This window comes from Nycticebus coucang, chromosome 17 (genome assembly GCF_027406575.1).
Source record: "Nycticebus coucang isolate mNycCou1 chromosome 17, mNycCou1.pri, whole genome shotgun sequence".
In the NCBI taxonomy this organism is placed as follows: domain Eukaryota; kingdom Metazoa; phylum Chordata; class Mammalia; order Primates; family Lorisidae; genus Nycticebus; species Nycticebus coucang.
Window position 1 is genome coordinate 37,553,164 of NC_069796.1, and position 27,361 is coordinate 37,580,524.

The 27,361-nt window shown below is 47.0% G+C and overlaps 1 protein-coding gene across 5 annotated transcripts in view; it reads right to left on the bottom strand.

Annotated features, from left to right (window-relative positions):
* Positions 1 to 368: 368 nt before the first annotated feature.
* The window catches only part of SIL1 (SIL1 nucleotide exchange factor), a 279,722-nt gene continuing 252,729 nt past the window's right edge, over positions 369 to 27,361 (bottom strand). For all 5 annotated transcript variants that reach the window (XM_053566429.1, XM_053566425.1, XM_053566427.1 and 2 more), the window contains exons 8-10: positions 5,541 to 5,637; positions 4,975 to 5,139; positions 369 to 868 (exon numbers count right to left, since the gene is read on the bottom strand). In XM_053566429.1, the coding sequence (XP_053422404.1) occupies positions 512 to 868; positions 4,975 to 5,139; positions 5,541 to 5,637 (619 nt within the window). In that variant the 3' untranslated portion in view covers positions 369 to 511. The remainder of the gene's footprint in view (positions 869 to 4,974; positions 5,140 to 5,540; positions 5,638 to 27,361) is intronic.

Here is a 27,361-nt window from a genome sequence, read left to right on the forward strand (position 1 = left end):
GGCTGATGTAGCACCCTCACCATGTGTGCCCTTTACCACCCCAATCTTCCCTCACAACCAGGATGCCTGGCACTGGTGTGGTGCTTTACCCATGTCTTCTCTCCTTTAATGGCAGTGTCTTTTGACAGAGGAGGAAACAAGGTCAGAGACATTAAATGCCTTTCCCAAGGTCGCCAAGCTGCTGTGTAGTAAAGAGCAAGAAGTTTCCAGCTCCTAAGCCTAGACCATTCCCATGGAGCCTGTTCTTGGATGCCCTGGTCTGAAGATCCCCGTGTTTCCCACGACTTATCTAACTATTCTAGAAGGCTCCCAGGCAAGCCCTCCAGCCACAGGGTGGTGCCTAGTCTGCACAGACACACAGTAGACAGGGCCTTCATGTTTCCATTTAATGGCCAAGTCAGCACTGCCCAGATGGGGTCCTCTTGCCGGATGTTCCCTGAAGAGCCCACCAAAGCTGGCGCCCCTCGGCCTCACTAGCTGCATCCCAGTCCGGTCTTGCTGTGAGGTGGTCTCATCTCAGCTCCTTCAGCAAGCTGTTGACAGAGCCCAGCAGGTCCTGGAAGTAGCCCTCGTCCTCGCCCTCCTGCCGCTCCAGGCTGGCCAGAGCCTGGTACTCGGCCTGAAGCCTGGCCAGCATCCTGCTAAGCAGGGGATCCTGATGGTAGTAATCCCGGCAGGTGACCAGGAGGGCACCCAGTGTCTGCAGGACCTTTTCACGGGCATCGTGCTCAGGCAGTGCCAAGAGGTGGGCCGTGATCTTGCACCAGCCCTGTTCCCGCAGGTCTGGCAGGAGGTGCACCTGGCGATACTGCTGCAGCTTCTCTGGGGATGTGTCCTGGGTCAGCTCGGCCTCCTCCTCAGCAAACATCTGTCATCCGTACAGCCAAGCAGGGTGTAGGTGGTGGGGAGAGAACACACAGAGAGCAGTCAGCTCCCAGACGGCCAGCTCTGCCCTTCAGATGCAAAGGCATGTGGCTGACCCGTGAGGGCCTACCCTCCATCTCTATCCCTGTGGGCCTCCAGGGACCTCAGGGGAGAAGGGGCACAGATTAATAGCTTCACACATGCTCCCCCATCTATTCATATGTCTGTCCATCCATCAACTCATCAGAAACACTGAGCAGGGCCAAGTGCTAGAGAAACCAAGATGGAGACAGGGTTCCTGCCCTCAGAGAGCTCAGGGTCTAGCAGGAGAATAAAAACTAGCTGAATGATTCCTAAATAGCAGAATAAGTTTAATCTAACAGTGCAGCGTAGGTGTGGGACAGGCTGGGTTCAAATTCCTGCTCCCCCACTGACCAGCGGCATGACCAGAACTGGCACTCAGCTCCCCACTATGACCCAATGCCATCGTCTCTCAAGTGGAGAAACCAGAGGGAATGATGAGCACACAGCTGCAGCCCAGCACAGTGACACTCAACAAATAGGAGTTCTGGCTCAGCACCCGTAGCACAGTGGTTATGGCACCAGCCACATACACCAAGGCTGGCAGGTTCAAACCCAGCCCGGGCCAGCTAAACAATGACAACTGCAACAAAAAAATAGCTGGGTGATGTGGCAGGAGCCTGTAGTCCCAGCTACTTGGGAGGCTGAGGCAAGAGAATCACTTAAGCCTAAGAGTTGGAGGTTGCTGTGAGCCGTGATGCCAAGGCACTCTACTGAGGACAACATAGTGAGACTCTGTCTCAAAAAAAAAAAAAAAAAATAGGAGCTCTGATGTGAGCTACACATCCACAAATGTTAGCTACGTCAACATCGTTGGCACTGTCTGTACCATTATCGCCTTGCTACAACAGAGCTTCTGAGGCAGGGACTACTGCCTTGGGGACAGAGAAAGAGGTTGCCTCCCCGAGTCTTCAGGGGTCAGTGGGAGTCCTCCAAACAGACACAGGTGGAGGGCCAATCCACACACAGGTGGATACAGGTGGACCGTGACCACAGGCCTGGCCCACCTCGTGTTTGAAAATGGCAAGTTGTTCTGGTTAATGGGACAGAGGCCCAAGGACCAATTTGGGGCCAGACCACAGAGCCCTGCGTCTCTCTCCAAGAGGGGTGGCCTTTATGCTAAAGGCCTGGGGAGCTAAAGAAAGTTTGGGCTGGGTGTCACACCCTCAGCCTATGTCTGTAACATGCAGAAACCCAGCTCCATCAGCAGAATATGATGGGTACCAATCCTGCCAGGTGGCCAGAGGCAACACTCAAAACCTGACAAGTAACCAACTTATTTATTACTGGAGACAAGCTGTGCTAAGGAGGGGCTGAGATCTCTCACCTCAAAGTATCGACTGCACCTGCCTCGACCCCAGGGGAGGAAGAGGCATAAGGTGGATGGGGAAGGCAAGAGGGATCCCAGGAGAGCCTGGGCCACAGCGGACCACCGGGTGCACCTGTGTCAGTCCGAAGGTGTGGGCTTATTGGGGTTGGCGCAGAAAGCCAGGGACAGGAGGGGCTGAGAGGGATCCCTCAGTCCTTTCCTAGCCTACTCCACATCCTGCCAGTTCCACCTCTGAGACACACCCCACCCCTGCCAGCTTTCTACCTCTAGCCCACATGTTCTGCCTCTTGATGGGCATTTGCAGTCCACTGCCTCCCACTCGCACCCTGCCTCCTCCAATCCACTGGTGTTGGCCAGTGCTGTCCAGCCCCTAGCCCTGAGTTGCAGGCTCTGACCCTCTGTGCTTGCCTTTGCCCCCACTCACACTTGTCACACAACCCTTGCCTGGGACCTTTGTAGATGCAGCTCCTATCTCCAGGCACACTTCCCCATGACCTGGCTCCCCACTCGGATCTCAGCACCACTGTCAGTCAGGGACCCTGGCACAGGACTCCTTAGCTTACATGCTGCTACAGTTTGAGCATGTTCCTTAAAAGTTCAAGCACAGGAACCTTAATTCCCAATGCAGTAGTGTTGGGAGAAGGCGCTGAGAGAGGTCTGTCAAGAGGGCTCTCGTGAATGGATAAATGCTGTTATTGCAGGAATGGGTTTGTGCTCGTTCCTCTTCACCTTCACCGTGTCACTGCGCAGCACGAAGGCCCTCACTAGATATGGGTGCCTGACCTTAGACTTCCCAATCTCCAGAATTATGAGCCACATAAACTTCTTTTCTTTATAAATTACCTAGTCTGTGGTATTCTGTCATGGTAGCAGAAAACAGACTAAGTAAGATACATGCTCTGGATGATTCTCTGATAAACACCTACCTGAAAGCACAGGGAGGACAGGGACCATGGACTATTTTCCTAGCACCTGGCACAGCAAGCATCAAGCAGGACAGATACCAAATAAACACTGGGGGAAAGACCCAGCAGGAAGGTGGGGTCACCCTGTGGCCTTTAAGCTCCATGGATGCACCAGAAGCCAAAGGCTCATGCCACAGGTAGGTGTCCCACCTCTGCAGGAGTCCAGACTTGGGGGTGGGCCTCAGTAGAGGGCCTGTCTCAGGCCAAGTGCCAGAGGAGGAAAGGCCTGGGGCCTGGTAGACCACAGAAGAGGTGCACTACGATGCCAGCAATCTGAGGGATGGGTCCACGTTCTCCACGGGAATTCCACTGCTGCACTGCTGTCCTCCCACGCCAATGTCCTTGAGGTCCATGGTGCCCCAGTAGGCAAGCTGATGTACCTCCACCTTCAGGCAGCTCTGGACCTTTTTTTTTTTTTGGCTAATTCTGCATTCTTTCTTAGGAACCACAAGAACAGAAACATCTGACTGCCTCAACTAGAGAGTATGGTCTGTCTTAAGAGCTCTCTGCCTGAAACTCCTTCACTGTCCTCCCTGGAGGAAGATAGTCATCTCCTCCCTCCCCAATCATGATGGTACCCCAAGACCTCCACTGACAGCTCCCAGGGCCAGCCAACTTGGGGAGCCTTGGCGAGACTGCACGGTGGGAGCATCCTGTGATGGGCCAATGCCACAGTGCCCTGGGGCAGTAGAGATGCACACCCAAGACACCAGAGGAAAGAGCTCAGTTTCCCCTGGGAAATGCCCGGCCAATGTACGTGTCCTTTTCCAGGCTTGCTGGCCCACTTCCAGATGTCAACTATTCCCAGGCCTTATTAATTGGATCTGAGTATCACACTGCTGCCTGCTGTTCTGAGAAACTGATTTTTACAACTTGGACCAAGAGAGAAAGAAACAGACTCCAAGACAAGACAGGCAGACAGAGGTGAGCAGGGTCAATGACCAACAGACAGGCAGCAACAGTCCTGACCCCCTGCCTGGGACAGAGAAGGGTGAGGAACCCGAGGCTCCAACATTTAGCAGCAGTTCCAGTGGCTGCTTCACAAATCAGCTGGCTGTTGTTCTGGGGCTGTGTGGCCGAAGAGAGGCCACTGAGAAAGCCCTACTGATGCTCTCTGCAGCAGCTCAACTAAAAATCCAGCCTGGTGGTTTCCCCCTCTCTTCTTTAATCAAGATGCTTCTCAGGCTTACAAAACCCAAACTGGCTGGACACCAAGTTTCCTGCCAGGTGGGAAGCAACTAGAGTCCCTGGGGCTCTCAAGGGCAGCCATTCTAAGCCCCTGCCTGGAGCCCGAGCTCCCAAAGGAGATACCTCCAGGTTTCTAGAATCACAGGAGTCAGCACCATTCCAGCCCCCAACTCCCTAGTCTCCAGGATGCTGCGATGGCTCATCCCACCTGCTCTTCCCCACGCCCACCCCAGACAGTTCACCCCTGGAGGGGCCTGCTACTGGCTGTTTCTGACACCCCTCCTCTGCTCCCACACTCAGCCTTGACCAGGGCCAGCACCCTTTCCACCTCCCCACTCTCCTAGCCCTCGGGTTTCAGCCTAGCCATCACATTCCATAGGTCACCTTCACTGATGTCCCAAGTCTCTTCTGTCCATCCAGCCACCCACCTGTCCACTCATGTGTCCAGATGGATAGACAAAAGAGACCCAGGAGGGAGCCTGGGTCAAATGGCCAGCAGCAAACACAAGGCAAAATGAGGGGGGCAGGGCAGGCCCAGGCACTCACCTTCTCAGTGACCAGGTCATAAAGCAGGGTGACCACTCGCACAGCCAGCACTTCTGTGCCCTTCTCCTGCACCAGACTTCTGAGGACCTGTAGTCCCCCCAGCTTCAGGAACTGCTGCTGGGCGTAGGGGAAGTGGCGCAGCAGGGAGCACAGTGCAAACAGGGCCTGGGAAGGCAGAGGTCTGTGAGCAGCCACAGAGAGCTGGTCCTGCCCCGAGGCTCAAAAAAGGCAGCCAGAGGCACCCCAATCAGCCCAGTCCCCATTCTTCCTGGCCCCACGCAACACTTTGATACCCTGAAACCTGGAGCTATGAGGCCAGAAGTGACCTCAGATGCTTTCAACATCACCTAGTGTCAAATAGCAGGCAAACAGATGCTCAGGGCAAGAAGTAGGGATAAGACGTGAGGCTGCACTGCTTGACATGCTGCCACCTGCTTTAATTGAATGTGACCTCTCCCCTGCCACCCACAGCCCCAAGGGCAACAGGCACAGAATGGAAAGGGACACTTTCCTTTCAAGGCTACAGTGTTTGGGGAGCTCAGCTGGAGGAGGGGGTTGAAACACACCTTCTTCTTTGTAGTGAGTGGCTGCTCTGTGGCCAGGATGACCAGCAGCTTCTGCAGGGCTCCCCCTTCAATGGCCTCCACTTGGACCTTTGGGTTGCTGGGAAAGGAAGCACAGGAAAGCATGACCACACTGTGTGCCTAGGGACCAGGACCGGTACCCAGCCATCCCTGGGGAGAAACAAGGAGCACAGTGGGAGGTTCCCACCTGGTCAAGCCAGAACCCAGTTGGGAAATAAAGCTAACTAACATGGACCACCTGGGTTTGGTGGCCTATGGCACAGGTGGCATGGCACAGGTGGCAGAGCTAAGGGCCCCCACACCAGGCTCTCACTCCCCAGCAGCCAATGGCTGAGATGAGCTGGGAAGGTGAGTCACTTTTACATTGTTAAGATCATCCCGATGCCAAAGGTGCTACTCTGATGTACCTCTTAGGGGAAGCCTTTCTCAATGCTCCCCAAGCCAGTCTTGGGTGCTCCTCCTTTCATGGTCTCAGGCATGTCACACACTAGGGGCAACTACTAACAGGTCTGTTCCCCTCTGGTATGGAACTCCTCTCCTAGACAAGCACCCCAGCAGCACATAGAAAATGCTGTGAGAGAAGGCAGGTAGAGTGTGAGATCCAGGGAGCCTCTGAGTACCTCAGTAGATCCTGTAACAGGACCAAGGTCACATCTCCCTGCTAGGCTCCCTCCTCCATCAGAGCAGCTACTGTGATTTTTTTCTTCCTATATTCTTAGTGCTCACTGGGGAGCCTGCCATGTCATGAGGCCCTAGCCAATAGGGAGTGAATGAATGAGTACATAAACACGGATACAACCATGAATGTACCAATAACCAATGGCAAAAGGAAAGCTCTTGAAACCCAGAGCTGCCACCAGAACTCCTCTCCCTATCCTGGATTATAGAAACAGTGATACAAGTAAAACAAACATTTTAGGCCCAGACCTCCTGGATGAAAGGATATGAGGACCAGCTCAGTAGCTCATGCCTATCAGCTCAGTATTTTGGGAAGCAGAGGCAGGAGGATTGTGTGAAACCACGAGTTTAAGACCACGCGGGCAATATAGCAAGATTCTATTTGTACAAAAACTTTAAAACTTAGCCTGGCATGGCAGCACCTGCTTGTAGCCCCAGCTGCTCAGGAGGCTGAGGCAGGGGGAGGATTGCTTGAACCCAGAAGTTTGAGGTTGCAGTGAGCAATGATGACACCACTGCATAGGCAACAAAGCAGACCCTGTCTCAAAAAATATCCCCACAACAAAATAACAACTTTACTGAACTGCATGGGTTCACTTAAAAAGAAAAAAAAAAAAAAAAGGATGAGGCCTGGAGGGGGCCTCCATAAAGCCAGAGTGTGGCAGGGGATGTAGCGGGGAAGCCCAGCAAGATACCCTTCTGCTGGCTCCTGGCTTTCTCAGATCACATCCGTGATCCATTAAGGAACACGTGCTTAGCACATGAACTTGCATGGTCAGCCCCCTGGGGAAGGGTACCACTCAGCACTCCACTTCTGAGGCCTCAGAGAAGAGAGCAAGCAGGCAGACAAAAGACTGAGGCCAGCAACAAGGGAAGGAGCCAGGCCAGTGGTCAGACAGTGGCTGTCATACCCACCCAGACAGCTCACAAAGGGCACCACAGCCTACCAATGTCTCTGTCTGCTTTACTTTAGCATGGCCACAAGCTTCCTAGAGACTTGAAAAGCATCTGTTCCTCCTAACGCCTGACCCTCCTACCCAGGGGGTCTTCACAGCATCTTTTTTTTGAGACAGAGTTTGACTTTGTCACCCTCAGTAGAGTGCTGTAGCATCACAGCTCACAGCAACCTCAAACTCTTGGGCTTAAGTGATTCTCTTGCCTCAGTCTCCCAAGTAGCTGGGACTACTGGCACCTCCCACAATGCCCAGCTATTTTTTTGTTAGAGTTGTCATTATTGTTTAGCTGGCCTGGGCCAGGTTTGAACCCGCCAGCCCCGGTGTATATGGCCAGTGCCCTAACCACTGAGCTACGGGCGCTGAGCCCCTTCACAGCACCTTGAAGAGTGAGGCAGGGTGCAGGTAGCAAAGATGATCAGGAGGAGTTGGCTCCTAGTCCCCAATGCAGAAAACAGGGAGGCAGGTAACAAGAGAGATCACACATTGCACCACTGCTCATAGGAGGCAGGTGTTCCCCCAAACTGGCTAAATGGAATGAAGATGGGGCCCGAGTTATTCCGAGGTTCAGCCCTTCTATTCCCACCAGGAATGAGCTTCAAGGTTCAAGGCAGACTTAGCATGCTGAGCCCATTTCCTGCTGTAACATGAGAAGCTCCTTGTGCCTGTGCCCGTGTCCTCTCATGCAGAAAGGAAGCGCAGGCTGGGTGCCACCTGCCCTACCCCAATTCCCATGTCTGAGAAGCAGCCTAGAGATGGGCTAGAGTCCCTGGAGAGGGGAGTCTGACAGCTCCTCCCCAGAGAGGCAGGTAGATACCAGCATAGAGGGGGGCCTGGGAGCTGAGCTCTTCCCTGTCCCCTGACAGAGAAAGGCAGCTGCTTCATCAAAGCATGAGCTAATTAGGACCGTCTGCCATCATATGCCTGAGGAATGCTCACCCACGATAGGCAGGTCTAGGAAGAGAGGACGACTATACTGAGATATTGACACAAACATCAAATGCTGCCTCCCAAAGAAGGGGTCTGTGAGGCCAGCATCACAGCAGCCTCAGGGAGCCCCCACCAAGGAGCCCATCCCTCACGGACCCTCAGAGTAGCAGAAATGGAGCCCATCACATCATCATCATGGCTCCAGGAAATCACCCAGGCCTGGCAACCAGAGCCTTTCCATTTGCTCTCCTGGAACCAGAACAGAGAGAAATTCTTTTCTCCAGAAGGTACACGGATGTCAGCCAGAAGCAAAGCCAGGACCAGCTCGGTCCCACTCACCTCCCTCCCTCTAGCAGACTCCCCCCTCCCTAGGGAGGAAAGACCATCAAGAATAGCAGAGCATAGAGCTCAAACACAGGACAATTAAACCAGGGAGAAAAAGAGAAATCCTGATGACTTTTTGTAAGTTGCTGAAATCACTTTTCTAAGGCAATAAGTCCACCTTTTCATCTGCATCTGAGTCCTGAAGGGCCTAGGTGGGTAAAGCAGGAACATGGGCCAAATGTGAGCCTGTGACAGAGCGCACCTTGGCAGCTTTGGGAGCCTTCCCTGCCTGGCCTTCTCACGTGACCAGCTTAATACCCACTCCCACACTAACTCTGGGCCCTACCCAGGGCTCCCACAGTTTCAGGAGTTTCATAAAACATCCTCTGTAGCAGCCTTTTAGTCAGGGATTGAACAAACACAGCAGAGGGAAGGAGGAAAAAACTAGGTCTGCATTTCCAGATGCCCCTCACTCAGTCCACACAGGCAAGGACGACAAAAGCTGGGTACTTCCTGAGTAGTCTGCCCCGAAAGGCAGAATATCTGCTCCCAGAAACAGAGCCTCTCTCTAGGCAGCTCACCCTTGGCCCTGAACGCGCACAGTGGCACAGCAGTGTGACTGGGGTAGGAATGCCCCAAATAGCTCAGAGTGATATCTAGGGATATGCCAGGGCCAGGGCCTGGAGGACCCTCGGTGGGAATCCTGTGAACAACCTCTGATGACCTTGGGCAAGTCTCCTGACTGCAGTTTCCTCACATTCTGAGGCAGAGCTGAGACTACCCTGTGTTAAAGATGAAATAGCTAATGCTATTCCTATCCTAATAGCTAATGCCAAAAATGCTACCAATGCCTTGTGGCCAAAAGATTATAATCACGATGGGTTTGCTACACTAAGAGGCCAGACCACGTCCAGAGGGGTGTAACTTACTCTGCCGGTGATTCTGGCACGTATTGTTGGTGCTGGCCCCAGCCCCCTTCATCATGTGGACCATAGCTGTGGCCCATGAGTGGAGGGGCCAGTTCTGCTGGCTAGAAGCAGGGTATCCTAACAGTGGAGATCTCAGCGAGTTAACAGGGTGGGGGCCTGGCACTCCTCAAAGTGACATCAGTGGTACTGGTGTGCTCAAAGTCAACAGAAGGCTATTAAGGACATAGTTCACTCTGATGAGATAAATGAGAATAAACCTTGTTCAAGGCTAAGCCGGCTGGACTAAATAAATACCATTAGCACTTGGATCACCAGGATGTTCACAATCAGCAGGCAAGTCAGCTGTCTGTGCGCAGAGGGACAGCAGCAGCTGCTATGCTGTAAATTTTGGATGGGGGTGGGAGCTCGGGAGGAGTGCAGAAATGGAAATGATTGCATTTGCAGAACCCAAACAGTTTGGGTCAGGGTGACAGCAATGTGGGTAATCTGCTAAGGGTCAGGCGTCATCTTTTAGTAACTGAAGCTGAGCAAGGGTGTGGGTGGGAGGAGAGTGAAGGAGCTGACCTGGGATAAGCAGCCAAATTGCCCAGGGGGCTCACAAGAATCTGACCAGGAGTTACCCTTCTCCATCCCTGGCAATTGGGACTGACTGTATAATTTTCAGGTCTAAATGGAATGTGGAAATGTGGAACTCCTTGTTCAAAAATTATTAGGAACTTCTAGACAGGGAGAGCCAAGTGTAGTATGCACAGGGCCATCAGGGTGTATGAAAAGTGTCTGAATGTGCACAGAAACATTCAGTTGGAACAAGGGCTGAAAAAGGAGTTCTAATCTGCCGAAAAGGAGAAACTAGAAAAGCCAGAGGTATGGGATGGAAAATAAGGATGAGGGTGACTGGTTAGAAGGGGCTGAAGAAATGCTAAGGTGAAATCTGCAGAGTGTGTGTCTCCTGGACCATACCGGGACACTGGAGGCACAGTGGGGGGATGTGCTCACTTAAGAGTCCTCAGTGTATTTGCGAAGTGGGACAGAGAAGAAATGGCCTCCGTCCACTGAGAAGATGCCATGCACTAGGCATCTCACAGGTGTCCATGGTCACTCCCGCCTGATGAAGTTGTGCGTGATTACTTTCTTGCCCAGAAAGATTGTGTCTGGTGGCCTCGCCTAGCCTGTGCTCTGACATGTGGCCTTGATCATCTATGGAATGCAAGGATTTACAGGATGTGTACCCTGAAATAGGTGGGTCCAAGAGGGATCCATGTTTGCCTGCCATCTAGGGATGTAGTTCTTACCAATCTGAATAAAAATAGAATAGGGTCATCAAAAATAAATGTCACGCATAACTCCTCCATGTGAAAGTGAAGCCTTCAAGAGAAACAAAACATTCACCCTGTCCCATGAGCCTCCTAATACCTAAATGTGGTGGGAACCACACTGGGCCCCTCAGAGTTCTGCTTAAACTCTGGAGAAAGGTAGGACTACCACCTGACCCCTTCATGTACCGTCCCCAATGAGAAGCCAGTCATGTAAGCAAATGTCTCTTTATATCCTTTAATCTGTTACTCTTCCTTCTTCAGTCTCTTTGTCTTTCATGACATTGACATTTATGAAGAATAAAGGCCAGCTGTAGCATGCCCCTCCATTTGCATTTGTCCGATGTATTCTCACAATTAAATGTAGGTTATGCATTCTGGCAGCAAAATCACAAACACAATATTGTGTCTTTCTCAGTGCATGATATCAGGAGGTAAATGATGCTAATCAGTCCCACACTGGTCAGGTTCTCTTTGCTTACTTGGTTATGCGGGTATGTGCCAAATTTCTCATAAAGTTATTATTTGTTCCTCTGGGATTAATATTTCGCAGGAAGACACTTTGAGATATGAAGACACCCTGTTTCTCATCAAACTTTCACTCACAAGTTTTGGCATTCATTGAAAATTCTTGCTTAAAGAAAAGAACAAGTGATCCCATCTCAGGGTGGGCAAGGGACTTGAAGAGAAACTTCTCTGAAGAAGACAGGGGCGCGCGGCCTGTAGACACATGAAAAAATGCTTATCATCAGAGAAATGCAAATTAAAACTACTTTGAGGGCGGCGCCTGTGGCTCAGTGACTAGGGCACCAGCCCCATATACTGAGGGTGGCGGGTTCAAACCCGGCCCCGGCCGAACTGCAACAAAAAAATAGCCAGGCATTGTGGCGGGCACCTGTGGTCCCAGCTACTCGGGAGGCTGAAGCAAGAGAACTGCCTAAGCCCAGGAGTTGGAGGTTGTGAACTGTGTGATGCCACGGCATTGTACCAAGGGCGATAAAGTGAGACTCTGTCTCGATAAATAAATAAATAAATAAATAAATAAATAAAACCATTTTGAGATATCATCTAACCCAAGTAAGATTGGCCCACATTACAAAATCCCAAAACCAGAGATGTTGGCGTGGATGTGGAAAAAAGGGAACCCTTCTACACTGCTGGTCGGAATGCAAACTAATATGTTCCTTTTGGAAACATGTTTGGAGATCACTTAGGGATCTAAAAATAGACCCGCCATTCGATCCTTTGACTCTTCTACTAGGTATATATCCAGAAGACCAAAAATCACTTTATAACAAAGATATTTGCACCAGGATGTTTATTGCAGCCCAATTCATAATTGCTAACTCATGGAAGAAGCCCAAGTGCCCAGTGATCCATGAATGGATTAATAAACTGTGGTATATGTACAACATGGAATATTATGCAGCCTTAAAAAAACACGGAGACTTTACCTCTTTCATGTTTACAGGATGGAGCTGGAACATATTATTCTTAGCAAAGTGTCTCAAGAATGAAAGAAAAAGCATCCAATGTACTCAGCCCTATTATGAAACCAATTTATAGTTTTCATATGAAAGCTATAACCCAACTATAGCCCAAGAAGAAGGGAAAAGAGGAGAGGGAGGAGATGGGCGGGGGGAGGATGGGTGGAGGGAGGGTAATTGGTGGGACCACACCTACGGTGCATTTTACGAGGGTACATGTTAAATGTCTTAACACAATAATGAAGAAAATGCAGTGAAAGCTATGTTAGTTTGATGAAAATATTTCAAATGGTATATAAAACCAGCACATTGTACCCCATGATTGCATTAATGTACACAGCTATGATTTAATTTAAAAAAAAAATAGCTGGAAGTTGTGGTGGGCTCCTGTGGTCTCAGCTACTTGGGAGGCTAAGGCAGGAGGATCACTTGAGTTTGAGGTTGCTGTGAGCTGTGGCACCACTGCACTCTACCCAGGTAAACAAAGTGAAGACTATGTCTCAAAAAAAAAGACAGTTTTATTCATTTTAAATGTGTCTATCTATTAGTCTTCCTTATTCATCTGTGAGTTTCCTGAGGGCAAATGCCAATGCCTTATTGTTGTATACCTCCTACCGAGCCCAGTGCCCAGTGTCTAGATTGTGCTGAATAAAAGCTTGTGACACAGCTGGGATATTTTATTCACAAATTACATTTTGGTGATTTAAGATAAATATTCAGAGCACATAACTTTATGGTTTTGACTGGACTTATATTAAATAATTTCAATATATTTTGTTTTGAAATTGTTTTTTCTTCTCTCAACAAATGTAACCAACAAATTTTTAAATTTAGATCTATGAATTTTTCTTTCTTTTTTTTTTTTTTTTGAGACAGAGCCTTAAGCTGTCACCCTGAGTAGAGTGCTGGGCGTCACAGCTCACAGTAACCTCCAACACCCGGGCTTAAGCGATTCTCTTGCCTCGGCCTTCCAGGTAGCTGGGACTGCAGGCACCTACCACAATGCCCAGCTATTTTTTAGTTGTAGTTGTCATTGTTGTTTTGGCAGGCCCAGGCTGGGTTCAAACCCAGCAGCTCTGCTGTATGTGGCTGGCGCCTTAGCTGCTTGAGCTACAGGCACTGAGCCAGAACTATGAATTTTTAAAGAGAGATTTATTGCTTACATTTATTTTTTAATAACTTCATAAGTACTTGATTCAATAATCAATAAATAAATCACTCATTCTCCAAATGCAGCTGAATAAAAAAAAAAAGAAAGAAAAGAAAATTCTTGCTTAATTATTTCAGACATCCCAAATCTGAAATCCAAAGTACTAAAAAAGCAGAAAATTTTTGAGCATCAATAGTTTATTCCAAAACTAAAAAAGTCTGAAATATTTCTGGTCCAAAGCATCTCAGATAAGGGATATTCACTGTGTACTATGATGGTTGTCCAATAATTGTTTAAACTCCATTACTACTTCTATCTTTATTAGATAGTTTTGTTTTTCATTTTTTCTTGACACAGAGTCTCACTCTGTTGCCCAGGCTAGAGTGCAGTAGTGTCATCATAGTTCACTGCATCCTCAAACTCCTAGGTTAAAGCAATCCTCCTGCCTTATCCCCCCCAAATAGCTAGGACTACAGGTGACCGCCACAACACACAGCTAATTTTTTTCTATTTTTAGTAGAGACAGGGTCTCACTCTTGCTCAGGCTAGTCTCAAATTCCTAAGCTCACCCAACCCGTCTTGGTCTCCTAGAGTATTAGGATTCCAGGTGTGAGCCACTGCACCAGCCTGAGATTTTCTTTCTTTCCCATTCATTCATATAAGTGTGGACTCTTGGATTCTTATTTAATCAATGGGATAGAAGGCATTTCCATTTTGATACTAAATTATCCTTGATTTAATTATCAAGGGCCTTTTTATACTGGCTTCTGTGTCTTTTTGACATGTTTCCATCATTCTTTGAGAATACTTCCTCACTTTCTGGCACAAGATGTTCTTATAGAGATATTGCTCTTTTCCTATGCCAGCCATGGAAAAAGTTCTCCAACACTCAGAATACTTTTTGAAGATACGTATTTCCTTTGCCAGCCATGGAAGCAGCCATTTCTCCAACACTCAGAATATTTTTTGAAGATACAGATTTTTAGTTAGGCATGGAGGTGTGCCCACAGCCCCAGCCACTCTGGAGGCTGAGACAGGAGGATCACTTAAGCCCAGAAAGTCTGAGGTTGCAGTGAGCTGTGATTGCTCCACTGCACTTCAGCCTGGGCAATAGAGCAAGACTCTATCTCAAAAGGAAAAAAAAAAAAAAAAAAAACGAAAGAAAGAAAAGGAAAATACACATGCTAAGCTCTATCCTATATATTCTAAACCACAATGTCAGAGAATGTGGCTCCATTCATTATTCACGAACGCCCCAATGATTCTTAATTTCTAAGGACCAGCATTTGGGATAACTAGACCCAATGCCCAGCCTCTTATCCACTGCAGCACCTCTGGCAAATGGCTGCCCAGTTCTTGAAGACTAGTACACTAGGAGATTACCATCAAATAAAGCAGTCGTATGCTAGTTTTAAATCCCTCTAATTGCAAGTGGCACCTGTGGCTCAGTGCTAGGGCATCTGTGGCTCAGTGGGTAGGGTGCTGGCCCCATATATTGAGGGTGGCTGTTTCAAACCTGGTCACAGCCAAACTGCAACAAAAAATTGCCAGGCATTGTGATGGGTGCCTGTAGTCCCAGCTACTTGGGAGGCTAAGGCAAGAGAATCGCCTAAGCCCAGGAGTTGGAGGTTGCTGTGAGCTGTGACGCCATGGCACTCTACTGAGGGCGATAAACTGAGACTTTGTCTCAAAAAAAAAAAAAAAAACAAAAAACCTCTAATTGCTAGAAAAACATCTTCTGATACTGAGTTGAAATCTACTGTTATCAAGCTTCTACCCCCTGATCCCAAGCCTATCTTCTCAAAGTAATTAAAGAGGGTTGCCTGATTCTGACAGGTCAGCTCTTCTGAAGGCAGCCAATGCCCAGAGAAAGCTCCCCTCTCACAATGTAGCATCACAGCATCCTGCAGTCATTTTCAATGTCACTCTAGAAACCCTTTGCCTTCCTGACAGTGCTGTAGACTCCTGCTCTATGTAACAGCAAATCCCTGCAGAGAGGTGCCCAAACCTACTTGCAGGGCTCCACCATGGCCAACCCCCTCCAGGGTCCAATGGGCTCAGCTGTCTCTGTCCCAGGGCCACTCTGCCTCTACCTCTTCAGGCATCTCTAGGTTTTTAGCAGTAGCATCACAGAGCTTACTCTGGGCCAGCCTAGGTCAAATCCCTGGAGGCTGTCCACATGATTCTCTAATGGTCAGGGGTTCCCCAACATGGCTCTGTACCCAAATACTCATATTTATTTTTTTGTCTCAGCAGGCAAAAAGCAAGTTGCAATGGTATCAATGATATGATATCACATATTTATTTCTGGGTGGGAGATATTTTAAAAACAGTATGAGTTATAAAATTGAAAGTTTAGTAACAATAAAATTTAAAATGTCACTTAGCTACCCGAGCCCTTTATTATCATAGCCTGTCACTATTCTTTAGGAGTCTCATTCTGTCATATATCCCACATGTCGGTTATCCCTTCCTAATCTGTACCATCTGTTCCCACGTCTTCACATAAGAACCAGAACAGAAGTTGGACACGACAATCTGACATGTGCTCTTTGGCACCTCAGTACAGCAAAGGCTCTGTTGATAACTAAACCCTTTCTAAATAAACATTGATTAGATCTGATTGTTTAGGCTGTCAAATGGTCTCCTGAAATGCAGACTTCCTCTGTGTCTGTAACAATTGCCTTAATCTCTTAGCCCAGCATATCTTTCTGAAAAAGGAAATTAGAATTAGGAGGGGGCAGCGCCTGTGGCTCAGTGAGTAGGGTGCTGGCCCCATATACCGAGGGCGGGGGTTCCAATCCGGCCCTGGCCAAAACTGTAAAATAAATAAATAAATAAATAAATAAATAAAATAAAATAAAATAATATATATGTATATATAAAATTAGGAGGGAATGAGTCTTCTAGGTGTACTGATCATGTGGTATTTCCCTAGGTGGTGGTTATGTGGGTATGTTCATTTTTTTTTTTTTTTTTCGATAGATGAGAGAAAGAAAGGTGGGCTTCCAGAGAGGGTAGCCCCTGTAGATCTTCTGTCTAGGGGGTCATATGCTCCCCTGTGGGCAGGGGGGTTTGGGAGATGGAATGTCACAGTCATTTGGCACCAGGGGTCTGAGGGCACAATTTAATTTTATTTACTTATTTATTTTGAGACAGAGCCTCAAGCTGTCACCCTGGGTAGAGTGCCGTGGCATCACAGCTCACAGCAACCTCTAACTCCTGGGCTCAAGCAATTCTCCTGCCTCTGTCTCCCAAGTAGCTGGGACTACAGGTGCCCACCACAACACCTGGCTATTTTTTGGTTGCAGCCATCGTTGTTGTTTGGTGGGCCTGGGCTGGCTTAGGTGTATGTGGCTGGCGTCTTAGCTGCTTGAGCCACAGGCACCGAGCTGGGTATGCTCATTTTTAATAACCCATCAAGTGGTATGTGTTCAGACTGGTAAACTTTTCTGTCTAAGAGAAGGAGGGAGAAAGAAAGGAAGGACTTAAACTAGTCTGGTAAGACCTGGTTTTACAGCACCCATACTAACTCCAAGAGATCATCTCTTTTCTTTAGAAATATTCATATGTCACCTCTCAAAAACGTTATCTGTTATTTTGAAAACCAAGACAGTGACCACCCATCCTTTCTTCTTGCCCCCCTAAACCCCCATCATGCCATAAAGATTCATGTACACATAGGTCTCACGATGATGTCTGTACATTTTTATGTGGCATTTACTTGTTCAGACCCTAATTTGGAGCATCTAATGGGGCATTCATTCATTCCTCACACTCTTGATCTCAACCTCTTAACCGTTTTTTGTTTTGTTTTGTTTTTTTCTGACACAGAGTCTCACTTTGTCACCCTTGGTAGAGTGCCATAGTGTCATAGCTCACAGCAACCTCAAACTCTTGGGCTAGAGCAATCCTCTTGCCTCAGCCTCCCAAGTAGCTAGCACTACAAGCACCTTCCACAATGCCTGGCTATTTTTAGAGATGGGGATTTCGCTCTTGCTCAGGCTGGTTTCTAATTCCTGAGTTCAGAAGATCCACCTGCTTGCTTCCCGGAGTGATAGGATTACAGGTGTGAGCCATCATGTCTGGCCCTTCTCTTAACTTTTTCCGGCATGAAGGCATGGTCCTTGAAAAAGATGGCAGAAGCAAAGCAGAATAAGATGCAAGGACACAGATGCCCTTTCTGTCATCTGCTAAATCATCTGACTGACCCAGGTGGCCTAAAGCCTTCCTCGCCATTCCTCCCATTCTGAACATTAACCGCTCAGGTCCTTTGGTTGCTCTTAGCATTTCCCAGATCTCACCCTTCTGATATTTCTGACAGTGTTCTCAGAGGTTTACACCCTTCTTCTCTTTTTGTTCTTAGTTATGGGTCCCTTTCTCATCTTTGACAAAATCTCAACTCTGTTTCCTATACATTCATGTGGGTCTATTTAAGTGTCTCCTCATTCTTGCAGTAATTACTCTTAACTTTATTAAGCACATTTCATTTTTCAGATTCTGAGTCATCCTTTCGTTTGAAGCTCTTGTTTGGAGACCATATCTACTTTTTCCTGAACCTGAAATCCTCTTTTCCCCAAAAATCAGAGTCAGAGAGCTTTGCATTCACCTTAGATTCTCCAAACATGGTCACTTTCTGCTAAGATTCCCAAAATTCACTTTACCAAACAAATCTTTCCTGTTGCTCAGAATATACTTTCAGTGAGGCCTTTTTCCTTAACCTTCTGAGAGATAAAACTGTCCAAAAAGTGAATAAAGAATTAAAGCAAGTCAAGAATTCATTAGAGTCTCATTTTTCCTGGAGCAAATTTCCTACTGCCCAGATACTTAACTTTGCCACATCAATTTGCTTCTATGCAAGCTTTATAATTTAAGCATAAACAGCTGACAATTATCTCACAGATGGTTTCTTGGGGGCTAAAAAAGCCAATGATCGGGTGGCACCTGTAGCTCAAAGGAGTAGGGCACTGGCCCCATATGCCGGAGGTGGCGGGTTCAAACCCAGCCCTGGCCAAAAAAAAAAATGCAAAAAAAAAAAAAAAAAAAGCCAATGACTTGGACTTTTTTTTTCTACTGAAAAACCCCAAACTCAGTAAGCAAAAGAATAAGTGCTGATTTCATGTCAGAGAGACTTGGGTTCAAGTCCTCTTTCCAGAGTTTTTAAGCTGTATGACTGAGATGTTATTAAATTCTTTTGATATTAGTTTCTGTATTCATAAAACGGGGATTAATAACATGTATATCATATGATTTCTGTGGGAATGAAATGTGATAATATATATATAAAGTACCTGGCAAACACTAAGCATTAGGATAATAGTTGTTTCATTACAATATACTGTTTAACCAAAATCATTATTTTTACTTTTCTGTTAACACAGCCTAGGTTTTCAGGCTTCTCACAAGTGGGAGGAGCTAATTGTGTTGTGGGTACAAGAAGCCTGGACCACCTCCCACTGACTGGCCCTAGATTCTCATTCTTAGCTCCTCTGGCTAAACAGACAAAGCCAGTGCAGAAAGAATTCATGGGGGAGAAATGTAATTAACAAGCTAGAGGGAGAGATTGAAAGGAAAGATCAAAGCAGCTAATTAGAACTGGCTAAAGGGAGACCACAGTGTAGGGAACATGGAAGAAACAGGGATAAAGAGAATTATCTGTGGCCTATCATTATTCAAAGAATGTCTCTGAGTAATTGTCTCAGGCAGTCTGAGGGAGGCAAGGAAGGAGTAACAAGGTTAAGCAGAAGAAAATTTAGGCTAAAACATGGGAAATTTTTCACACACTGAGACTTATCTACTTTATTAGAGAACATAGAATGGTTTTATTTTTGGTCTTCTATACTAGTTAGCAGTGTAAACTCCGCCCCCCACACACACACCCCCCATGCTGGTGGCTAGGGGAGAGAAGAGGCCAGAAACCATGGGGCAAGAGAGGCTCCAGGGAAATCATGGCCAACCTTTGCTCCAAGCTACAGGCAACACACCTTGTCAGCAAGCCCTTTGTGGCTCAGAAAGAAGCTGCTTTACTCACTCAGATCTTGCTCTCAGGAGTTCTGAGATGTATGTCAGGAAATTAATCACTCTCTCTCCAGGCTCCACATCCCCCTCACCCTGTGTTCTCTAATAAACTTGATAAATGCGATAAATCTCACTGTGTAAAAAAATCATCTCAATCAGAGCCAATGGAATCAAGCAAAGACTATTTTGCCTTTGCTACAAAACTGCAGAAATGTTTATGAATAAGCTATCTCTTGATAGCAAAAGAAAAGGCAATGATCGTGGGATGGTCTATAGCTGAAAATGACAACACTGAAATGCTTCATTTATAGGATCTGGAAGTCGTATAGACTACAAATCTCTCTGCTGTGCAACATACATAACAAGTCTCCCAAATATCCTCTGTTTTCTGAGGTTCTGCTCAGATATTTAAGGTTTTTGACAATTTAAATATGGTGAACCATCCAAATATTTTGCATCATTGGTATTGGAAAGATCTTTATGAACAATCAGTTCTAGTTCTAGGAGGCAAGAGTAGCATGGAGCCTCCCAGTTTTTCAGGCAGATCAACATGGCTTCCTTGGCCAGCTCCATTTCCTCACACTAGCATGCATTTCCTGCCTCCAGCCAAGGAGCTTGTGTTGTAAACAGGAGGAACTAGAGTGGATCTGCTGAGTCCCTGACCAGGCTCAGGGATCATGAGGTCTCATTCCAGGTTGAACCAAGCTCCTGGTTCCTGCATAACAGCTTCCCTGATGTAGGAACAAAACAGGGAGGACTGACCTTGCCAGAGGCCCTCTGGCCTCACCTGCAAGATGCTAGAATGGGGGCCTAAAGAAAAGTGAAGTTTTCCTATTCTGTGGAAATCTTTAAGAACTGGAGAAAAGTCCCAATTATTTACAGCTTCCAGAAACAGAATGATGGATGGTTTCATTTGTGAACATGCAATTTGTCTGAGGCTCTTTGTCTAGTCAGCTGGTTGACAAATACTGATCAGACCCAGCATGCACAGGGTCCTTGGCTAAGCATACCAAGGACCTACTGGAGCCAGAGCAAAGAATGAGACTGTCTCCTGCCTCTATTAGACAAAATTAACAATCCACAGAGAAGTGTGAGACCTATGCTATTAGACGACTCCCTCAAGAGGGACATCTGAAAAATGAAGGGTTGACCAGGAAAGCACCCTGGAAGAATGGCCTCGGCAAGATTAAAAGCATTAAAACAGGAGGAGAAAGGCTAAAATTCCACGTGTATTACCCAACTGAAGTAAGACAAAAATCTACCTTTTTTTTTTTAAAGAAAATGTTAAGAATCACCTTCCACACACCCTTTTAACTCTGTTTCTGATAAATCATTAAAAGGCCTTCTGCAGGAATCATTCTAATGCCAAAGAAAAAGTTACACTCATAAAATAGTTAATGTCAAAATGTAAATGGTTTGTTTAAGATTCAGCAATTGTTGCTGAATCAAACACAAAATCTCTATGGCTTGAATAGCAAGGGAAACAAAAGGCCTGACGATTTAGTGCTCGTTAAAGCCTGTCTGGCTGAATTTTAGATTGCAACTTAAAAGAAGAAACATTAAACCAGTTCAAGTGTGAACTGACATATGCACAGCAGTTTTCAGCTGCCTGCAAATGGGCCAAGGATGCAGTCTGGAATGTGACTTAGACATGCATGCCATGGCAGAGTGTGGGCCTGGGTCCAGCGCTAACATGGATCCATGTTCAGGGTCTGGGGGCAGGGCCTGAGGTGAGCAGAACCCTAGGTAAGAAAGCACTGGGAAGCTGAGCCCAGGATCCCACTAGGGGTTCAGGCTGATACTGTGGAGAGGGCCAACCCCAGCTGGGGCCTCCCAAGGGGAGGTGGAGAAACAATAGCTTTTTGCTCTCCCTCCTTTTACTGGCCTTGCTTGTCAGGCATTTGCATGAGCCACAGTGGGACCCCCGTCCCACTGAATTTTAATATAGGCCTAGTGACTCCCACAGTCCTTAAGTCTGGTCTTAGAATAGTCCTTTGTGATAGGTTTGTGGAGTGCTGAGCAGAACCTTTGTCTAAATTCTCTTGCCCATCAGGATATAAAAGTACTTAAAATTTTACCATCTGGGATTATTTCTTTGAGTCTTAAAGACAATACTGTTGCCTATTAAAAAGCCACTGCCCCTGGGTTGTGAGGACCAGTCATGTGTAAGTAGAAAGACCATATAATGTATTGTCCAAACTGGGACACTTTTAAGAGTGAAAGGGGACAGGATTAATTACTGCACTGGGACAAGAAGCATAAACAGAACATATGGCCACTCTTTGTATAAGGCCTTCTGTTAAGTTCTATGAATGATACAAAGGTGAATAAAGTATTTTCATGCTCCTAGAACCTGGACCCTAGGCTGAGGGGCAAAAGATCCTGGAAACAAGCTAAGGCTAGGCACCCAGGGATGAAGAAGACAGCACTCCAGAGGGGAATATCATGGCAGCTCAGCAATGGTAAAGACCATGGGTTTTAGAGCCAGAAAGAGATCTGAATTTGAACCCTGGACTCCCTTTCTGCATGCACTTGAGGAGGTTATGTAACCTATCTTTGCCCAAGCTTTTCTAGCTCTTACATGAGGGTTATTTCACAAGGTTGTTGTGAGGATTAAATGAGATTCAGTAACTGGCACATAATTTCCAATAGGTTCAATATTATTATTGGGACTATTCAAAACCCCAATTACTTCTAGAAATGGCCTGAGTCAGAGGTGGAGGCAAGGCAGGAAGAGACAAACACCAAAAGGGCAGGCTTATCTTAACTAACCCTTCAAGGGCAGCTCTAGGGCTGGGCAGTGGAAGGGTCTTGATAGCAGCAGCTCCTGAGGAAGAGACCAGATGACCCTGCCACTTTGCTCTCCTGTTGCCTCTGCTCCTGATCTTAGGCTGTTCACACACTGGCCTAGCTTTCTAGCTGTTTCTGAATCTTCAACCCCTGGAGGCAAATGCCATCTACCTAGCTTCCTATGTGCCTTTTCCCTCTAGGAAGACCACAAATAAAAATGACTTTCCAGGCCTGGGGAAGTGGCTCATGCCTATAATCCTAGCACTCTGAGCAGCCGAGGAGGGTGGATTGCCTGAGCTCAGGAGTTCAAGACCAGCCTGAGCAAGAGTGAGACCTGTCTCTACTAAAAATAGAAAAACTAGCTGGGCTTGGGCAGGCACTTGTAATCCCAGCTACTTGGGAGGCCAAGGTAAGAGGATCACTTTAGCCCAGGAATGAGGTTACTGTGAGCTCTGACACCATGGCACTCTATTCAGAGTGACAGAGTAAGACTCTACCTCTAAAAAAAAAAAAAAAAGAAAGAAAGAAAGGAAAGAAAATAGTGGTTTCTGCAGTGTCACCATAAAATAGCTCTCCTGTGCTTTTCAAATATTAACTCAAGAAATTCTCATGACAACTCTGTGAGGCAAATATGATTACTCACATTTTACTAATCAACAAACCGAGACACAGAAAGCTACATAATTTCCTCCAAGGTCAAATAGCTAATAAGTGACAGAATCATGAAAGCTCTAGAATAGGAGTTAAGAAACCTGGATTCCACTGGGAATACACCACAAACTACTAGCTGAAGGGTCAGGAAGAAGTCTTTAAATTATCTGAACTTTACTTCTATAACTTGTCAAGAATCTCTGCTGTCCAATTAAGGGATCGACTGTGAGTAACAAGTGAGAAAGGGCAGGGGAAATCAGCGTAAAAGTGTTTAATATTATGACGCTACTGCCAACATCCTCCAGCATTCAGTTGTAAAGAGCTGGACCCAGTATGGAAAAGGAACCTGGTCCCCTGCTAGTGTCCCTAGGGCCCTGGGCACTCTGGCCCAAGGTGCAGTAGGAATTACTCTAAAGCAGTGCTTTTTATTTTATTTTTTTGAGACAGAACCTCACTTTGTTGCCCCCGGTAGAGTGCCGTGGTGTCATATCTCACAGCAACCTCAAACTCTTGGGCTCAAATGCTTCCCTTGCCTCAGCCTCCCAAGTAGCTTTTTTTTTTTTTTTTTTTTTTAAGCAAGGCAGGGTCTGGTCTCACTTTGGCTCAGGCTGGTCTTCAACCTGTAAGCTCAGGCAATCCACCCACCTCGGCTTCCCAGAGTGCTGAGATTACAGGCAAGAGCCACCGTGCCCAGCCTAAAAGAGTGCTTTTTAAAGTCTGGTCTCTGGGCCAGCAGCAACAACATGTGTGAGAACTAGTTAGAAATGCAAATTCTCAGGCTCCAACCCAGACTTAGTCAATCAGAAACTTTAGGGGAGGGGTCTAGCCATATGTATTTTAACAAGGCTTCCAAGTGCTTGTGATGAATGCTTAAGTTTGAGAACCACTGGCCTAGAGTATCCCTGGAAAGATAACAAGCTGGGCTCTCTCTCACCCTGGTGGAAAAGTCCTGTTTCGGGGGCCTGAGGCAGAGCCCAGCTTTTGCAAAAAGACACAGGCCATGAAGGCCACTGCTAGGAAGATGAAAAGCTTCCAATAAAACCCAGACCTGCATGGCCACACTGATCAAAATACAATAAAGAAGAAAGTGAGAAATCTGACAAAAGGAAAATGCTGCTTCGGTGGGGGACAAAATACAACAATCTTCAGTGGGAGATGAGAAGCATAAAAAGGATGTTAGATGTTCAAAGAACCAAATGTTGAAATGACAAAAAAATACAAGAATAAAGACAAAGTGTGGACATCAATGCCACACAGGCCTCAGTCTAATGATGGCAGTTGCAGGGAACAGCAGCCCCCCTAAGACTAGAGCCCGCTTTTCCCCATACCCAACATGACAGCCTATATAAATAGAGTCTCGAGGGAAAAAATACCAGCAATTAGTCACTGAATCCTGCTTGCTGGAATGAGGGGAAACTTGTGGAAAATCACCAGAGACAGACGCTCTGGTGGGAAAAGCAGTTAAGGAGGCCATGCAGACAGGGCAGGAGCGAGGTGATTAAGGGAGGCAGCCTGTGGGGTGTTCCTGCAGTCTTTGATGCCTGCCAAGTCTTAACCTGGAAGGGAAAATGGAGGGCCTGGCCAGTGGGCTATAATGAGCTCCAGCCCAGGTCCACATCCAAGTCAGAAGGTCTTTAATGTGGGCTTGGGCTGGAGGTAGGGCAGGAGAATGAGGAGGAGGAGTCAGCCCAGTGCAGTTCCTGTTACAGGCTGTGGGTACTTGGAGGATGAGGCTTAGAACACAGAGCCTCTGACCTAAGTGCAGGAATAGTAGCATCCTTAGTGCTTCCATTCAGGAAATCTGCTGAAAATGACCGTATGTTAGGATCAAAAGTGATGAGGAGGGAGAACTTTCTTTCCTGCCGTGAATTCCTCAGCTCAAATGTGCTATGCTCTCTACTGCCTCTGCCTGGAGTGTCCTTCTCCTACCCAAATCCACCCCATTCCATCTTCATTTGGCTAGTTCCTGATCCTCCAAGTCTCACCTCAGACATCGTCTCCTCAGAGAAATATTCACTGACCTCCTGACCCTCAGAAGGTCTCTGCTATGTATTCCTGGACACGAGGGCCCTTTGGTTGAGACCAGGAAACATAGGCTAGAACAGGGATGTCCAATTTGTGGCCCATGGGCCTCATGCTGATTTTGTGAGGATGCTTCTTTTTTTTTGCTTATCTGTGGTGTCAGATATCACAAAAAAGTATGCGTGAACCTTTTTTTTTTTTTTTGCTAATCAGCTTTCATTAGTGTTTATTGTGTGGCCCAAGACAACTCTTTTCTTCTAACGTGTAGCAGAGGAAAAAAAAAAAAAGGTTAGAGCTTCTGTTTTCTTTTCTGGCACTCCAATATAGTAACTATCCAATTTTCCATACCCTTCTCAGGACAGCATGGCATCAGAGAGGGGTCCTTGGTCACTCTCTTCCCTTCTGTAATACTCCACCACCAACAGTTCTTAGAGCCACTCATAGTCACCTCTGCCTGGGGGGCCCAAGACGGGCTGGTGCAGGGATCCACTGAGGAGGTAGCATGAAGCCACGCAGGGGAGAAACAACACTGGAAGAGGGCAAGGTCAAGCTGACAAATATCAAACAATGAAAAAGAATTGCATGAACTGCAGTGGCATAATGTAGCATAACAGATGGATAATTAGATTTATTCTAAGAGCTGTAAAAGTGAGTAATTAAATAAAAATATGGAACAATGAATCTGCCACTGAGACACCTAACAGCATCATGAGGGCCCTGGAGCTAGCATAAGCAGCCTGGGAAAAAAGCAGTGGGCAAAGAACCTCTAACACTGCCCTGATGTTTTAGGCACAATAAATTCAGCACCAGCTCATGTTGGGTACCAGAGTACAGCTTGATCTCAGAGGGAGATAATCAGACCCAGGGCTGTAAACAGTGTTGTGTCATGGGAGTATGGTCTCTTGTCAACATCTGGAAGAAAACAACATAAGGGAGACCAATAAACTCTCCACCAATGGCATGTTTGCCAAGGTCCCTGCTAAGCAAGACGGACAGATTGTATTTATCTTTGTAGTAGCAGAGGAACAGAGGAAGGGAGATGAAAAACACGTGTACAGTTGACAGATTCACTGCCACCAACAGAGGCAGGCTGGGAGACACAGGTTTAGGCCTCTCTTCTCCTCTCAAAGGTTGGCAGCAGATGGTGAGAGTACCACATAAGAAACATGAGGCAAGCACTCCATGTGTGAGAAGCAAAGTATCAGTCATGGGATTTCACCAAGGAAGTAGCTTTTTTGAACATGACATTAGCTATTTGGAAGCAAATAGATCAGCTGGAAGATGTGTTCTATCAGTCAGGACTCTGTTTTTAAGTGACCAAAACTGAATTCAAACTCATCTAAGGAAAAAAAGAGTTTTTTGAGTACCATCATGAAGAAGGATGACAAGGGTAAAATGACCACTGAGTCCAGAGGCCCTCTCTCGGGCTACATTTATGGTCTTTGCTATCCCTAAACATACCAATCCCAGCATAAACAGCACTTCCTACTCCCAAATAGTTCAGAATTCCAGGGAAAGACTTTGGTCCTTCTTGTGTCACAAACCCACCCCTGGACCAATCATTGTACAGGTGCAAGCAGTACTCTGAGTGGCTAGTCTAGGTCATATGACCAGCCCTAATTGGTAGGAAACAGGTAGAATCTAAAGATTAACAGCCTCACCTGATCATGTGGCACTGGTGAAAAGGCTGCCAAAGAAAAAAAGAACTGTAGTTTTCCAAGGAGAAGAATGGAAGAGTGTCTTGAGATAAAAAAAAAAAAAAAAAAAAAAAAAAAAAATCAAAGCCTTCATGGCCCACTACATTGTTTTATACCACCTTGGGCCAAGATACTAGGTAACAGTTGGCTGTTTGGGGCAAGATTTCCAGGCCAGGACTATTAGCAGTCTGGCTGGGGCTCTTCTTGCAGAGATCCACTTTGACCCCACCAATCTGAAATGCTCCAAAGTCCCTGCTGCTTGCTCCTTTAAAGGCAGCCCACTCTTGTACACCTGTCAGTAAGGTCCAAGCACAGGACCTTGTTGATTTCAAACAGCTTCACTTAGAAAATTCACATAGTCCTAAAGCATAGAGAAGAGCCAGCCAACCCACTGGAAGGTTTCCATACTAACTTGAATCTCCTTCTCAGAGCACTGACCACAGAGAATTAACTCCCTCCAACCTGGAAACTTCTGCACTTTTGACAGGGGGCCAAGGGCAGGGTTAAGGCTCAGCCCGGAGCTCCCCCAATTCAGACTACCTCCTGGGGGTGGGGGGTTGGGTATCTTAGCTGCAGAAATAGAAAATCTATCACATCTGCACTGCCACAAAGGCTGCTACTTTGCTCAGGACCTAACACAAGAGGTTCACAGTAGGCTCTCCTGGCAATCTGGCTTGAAAGAAGAGAAGCCCTTAGTCTTCCTGTCTCACTTGCAGGGCACAATGCACACTCCAGCCATCAGAGTCAGTCATCTCTCTTGCTAATCGTCAGAGTAGCTTCCCTTCTCAAAGGTCTCCAGAAAGTCAGGCCTCCTTTAGGCCACACAGATGACACCCTTCCTCCATGTGTCCAGAATGAGCT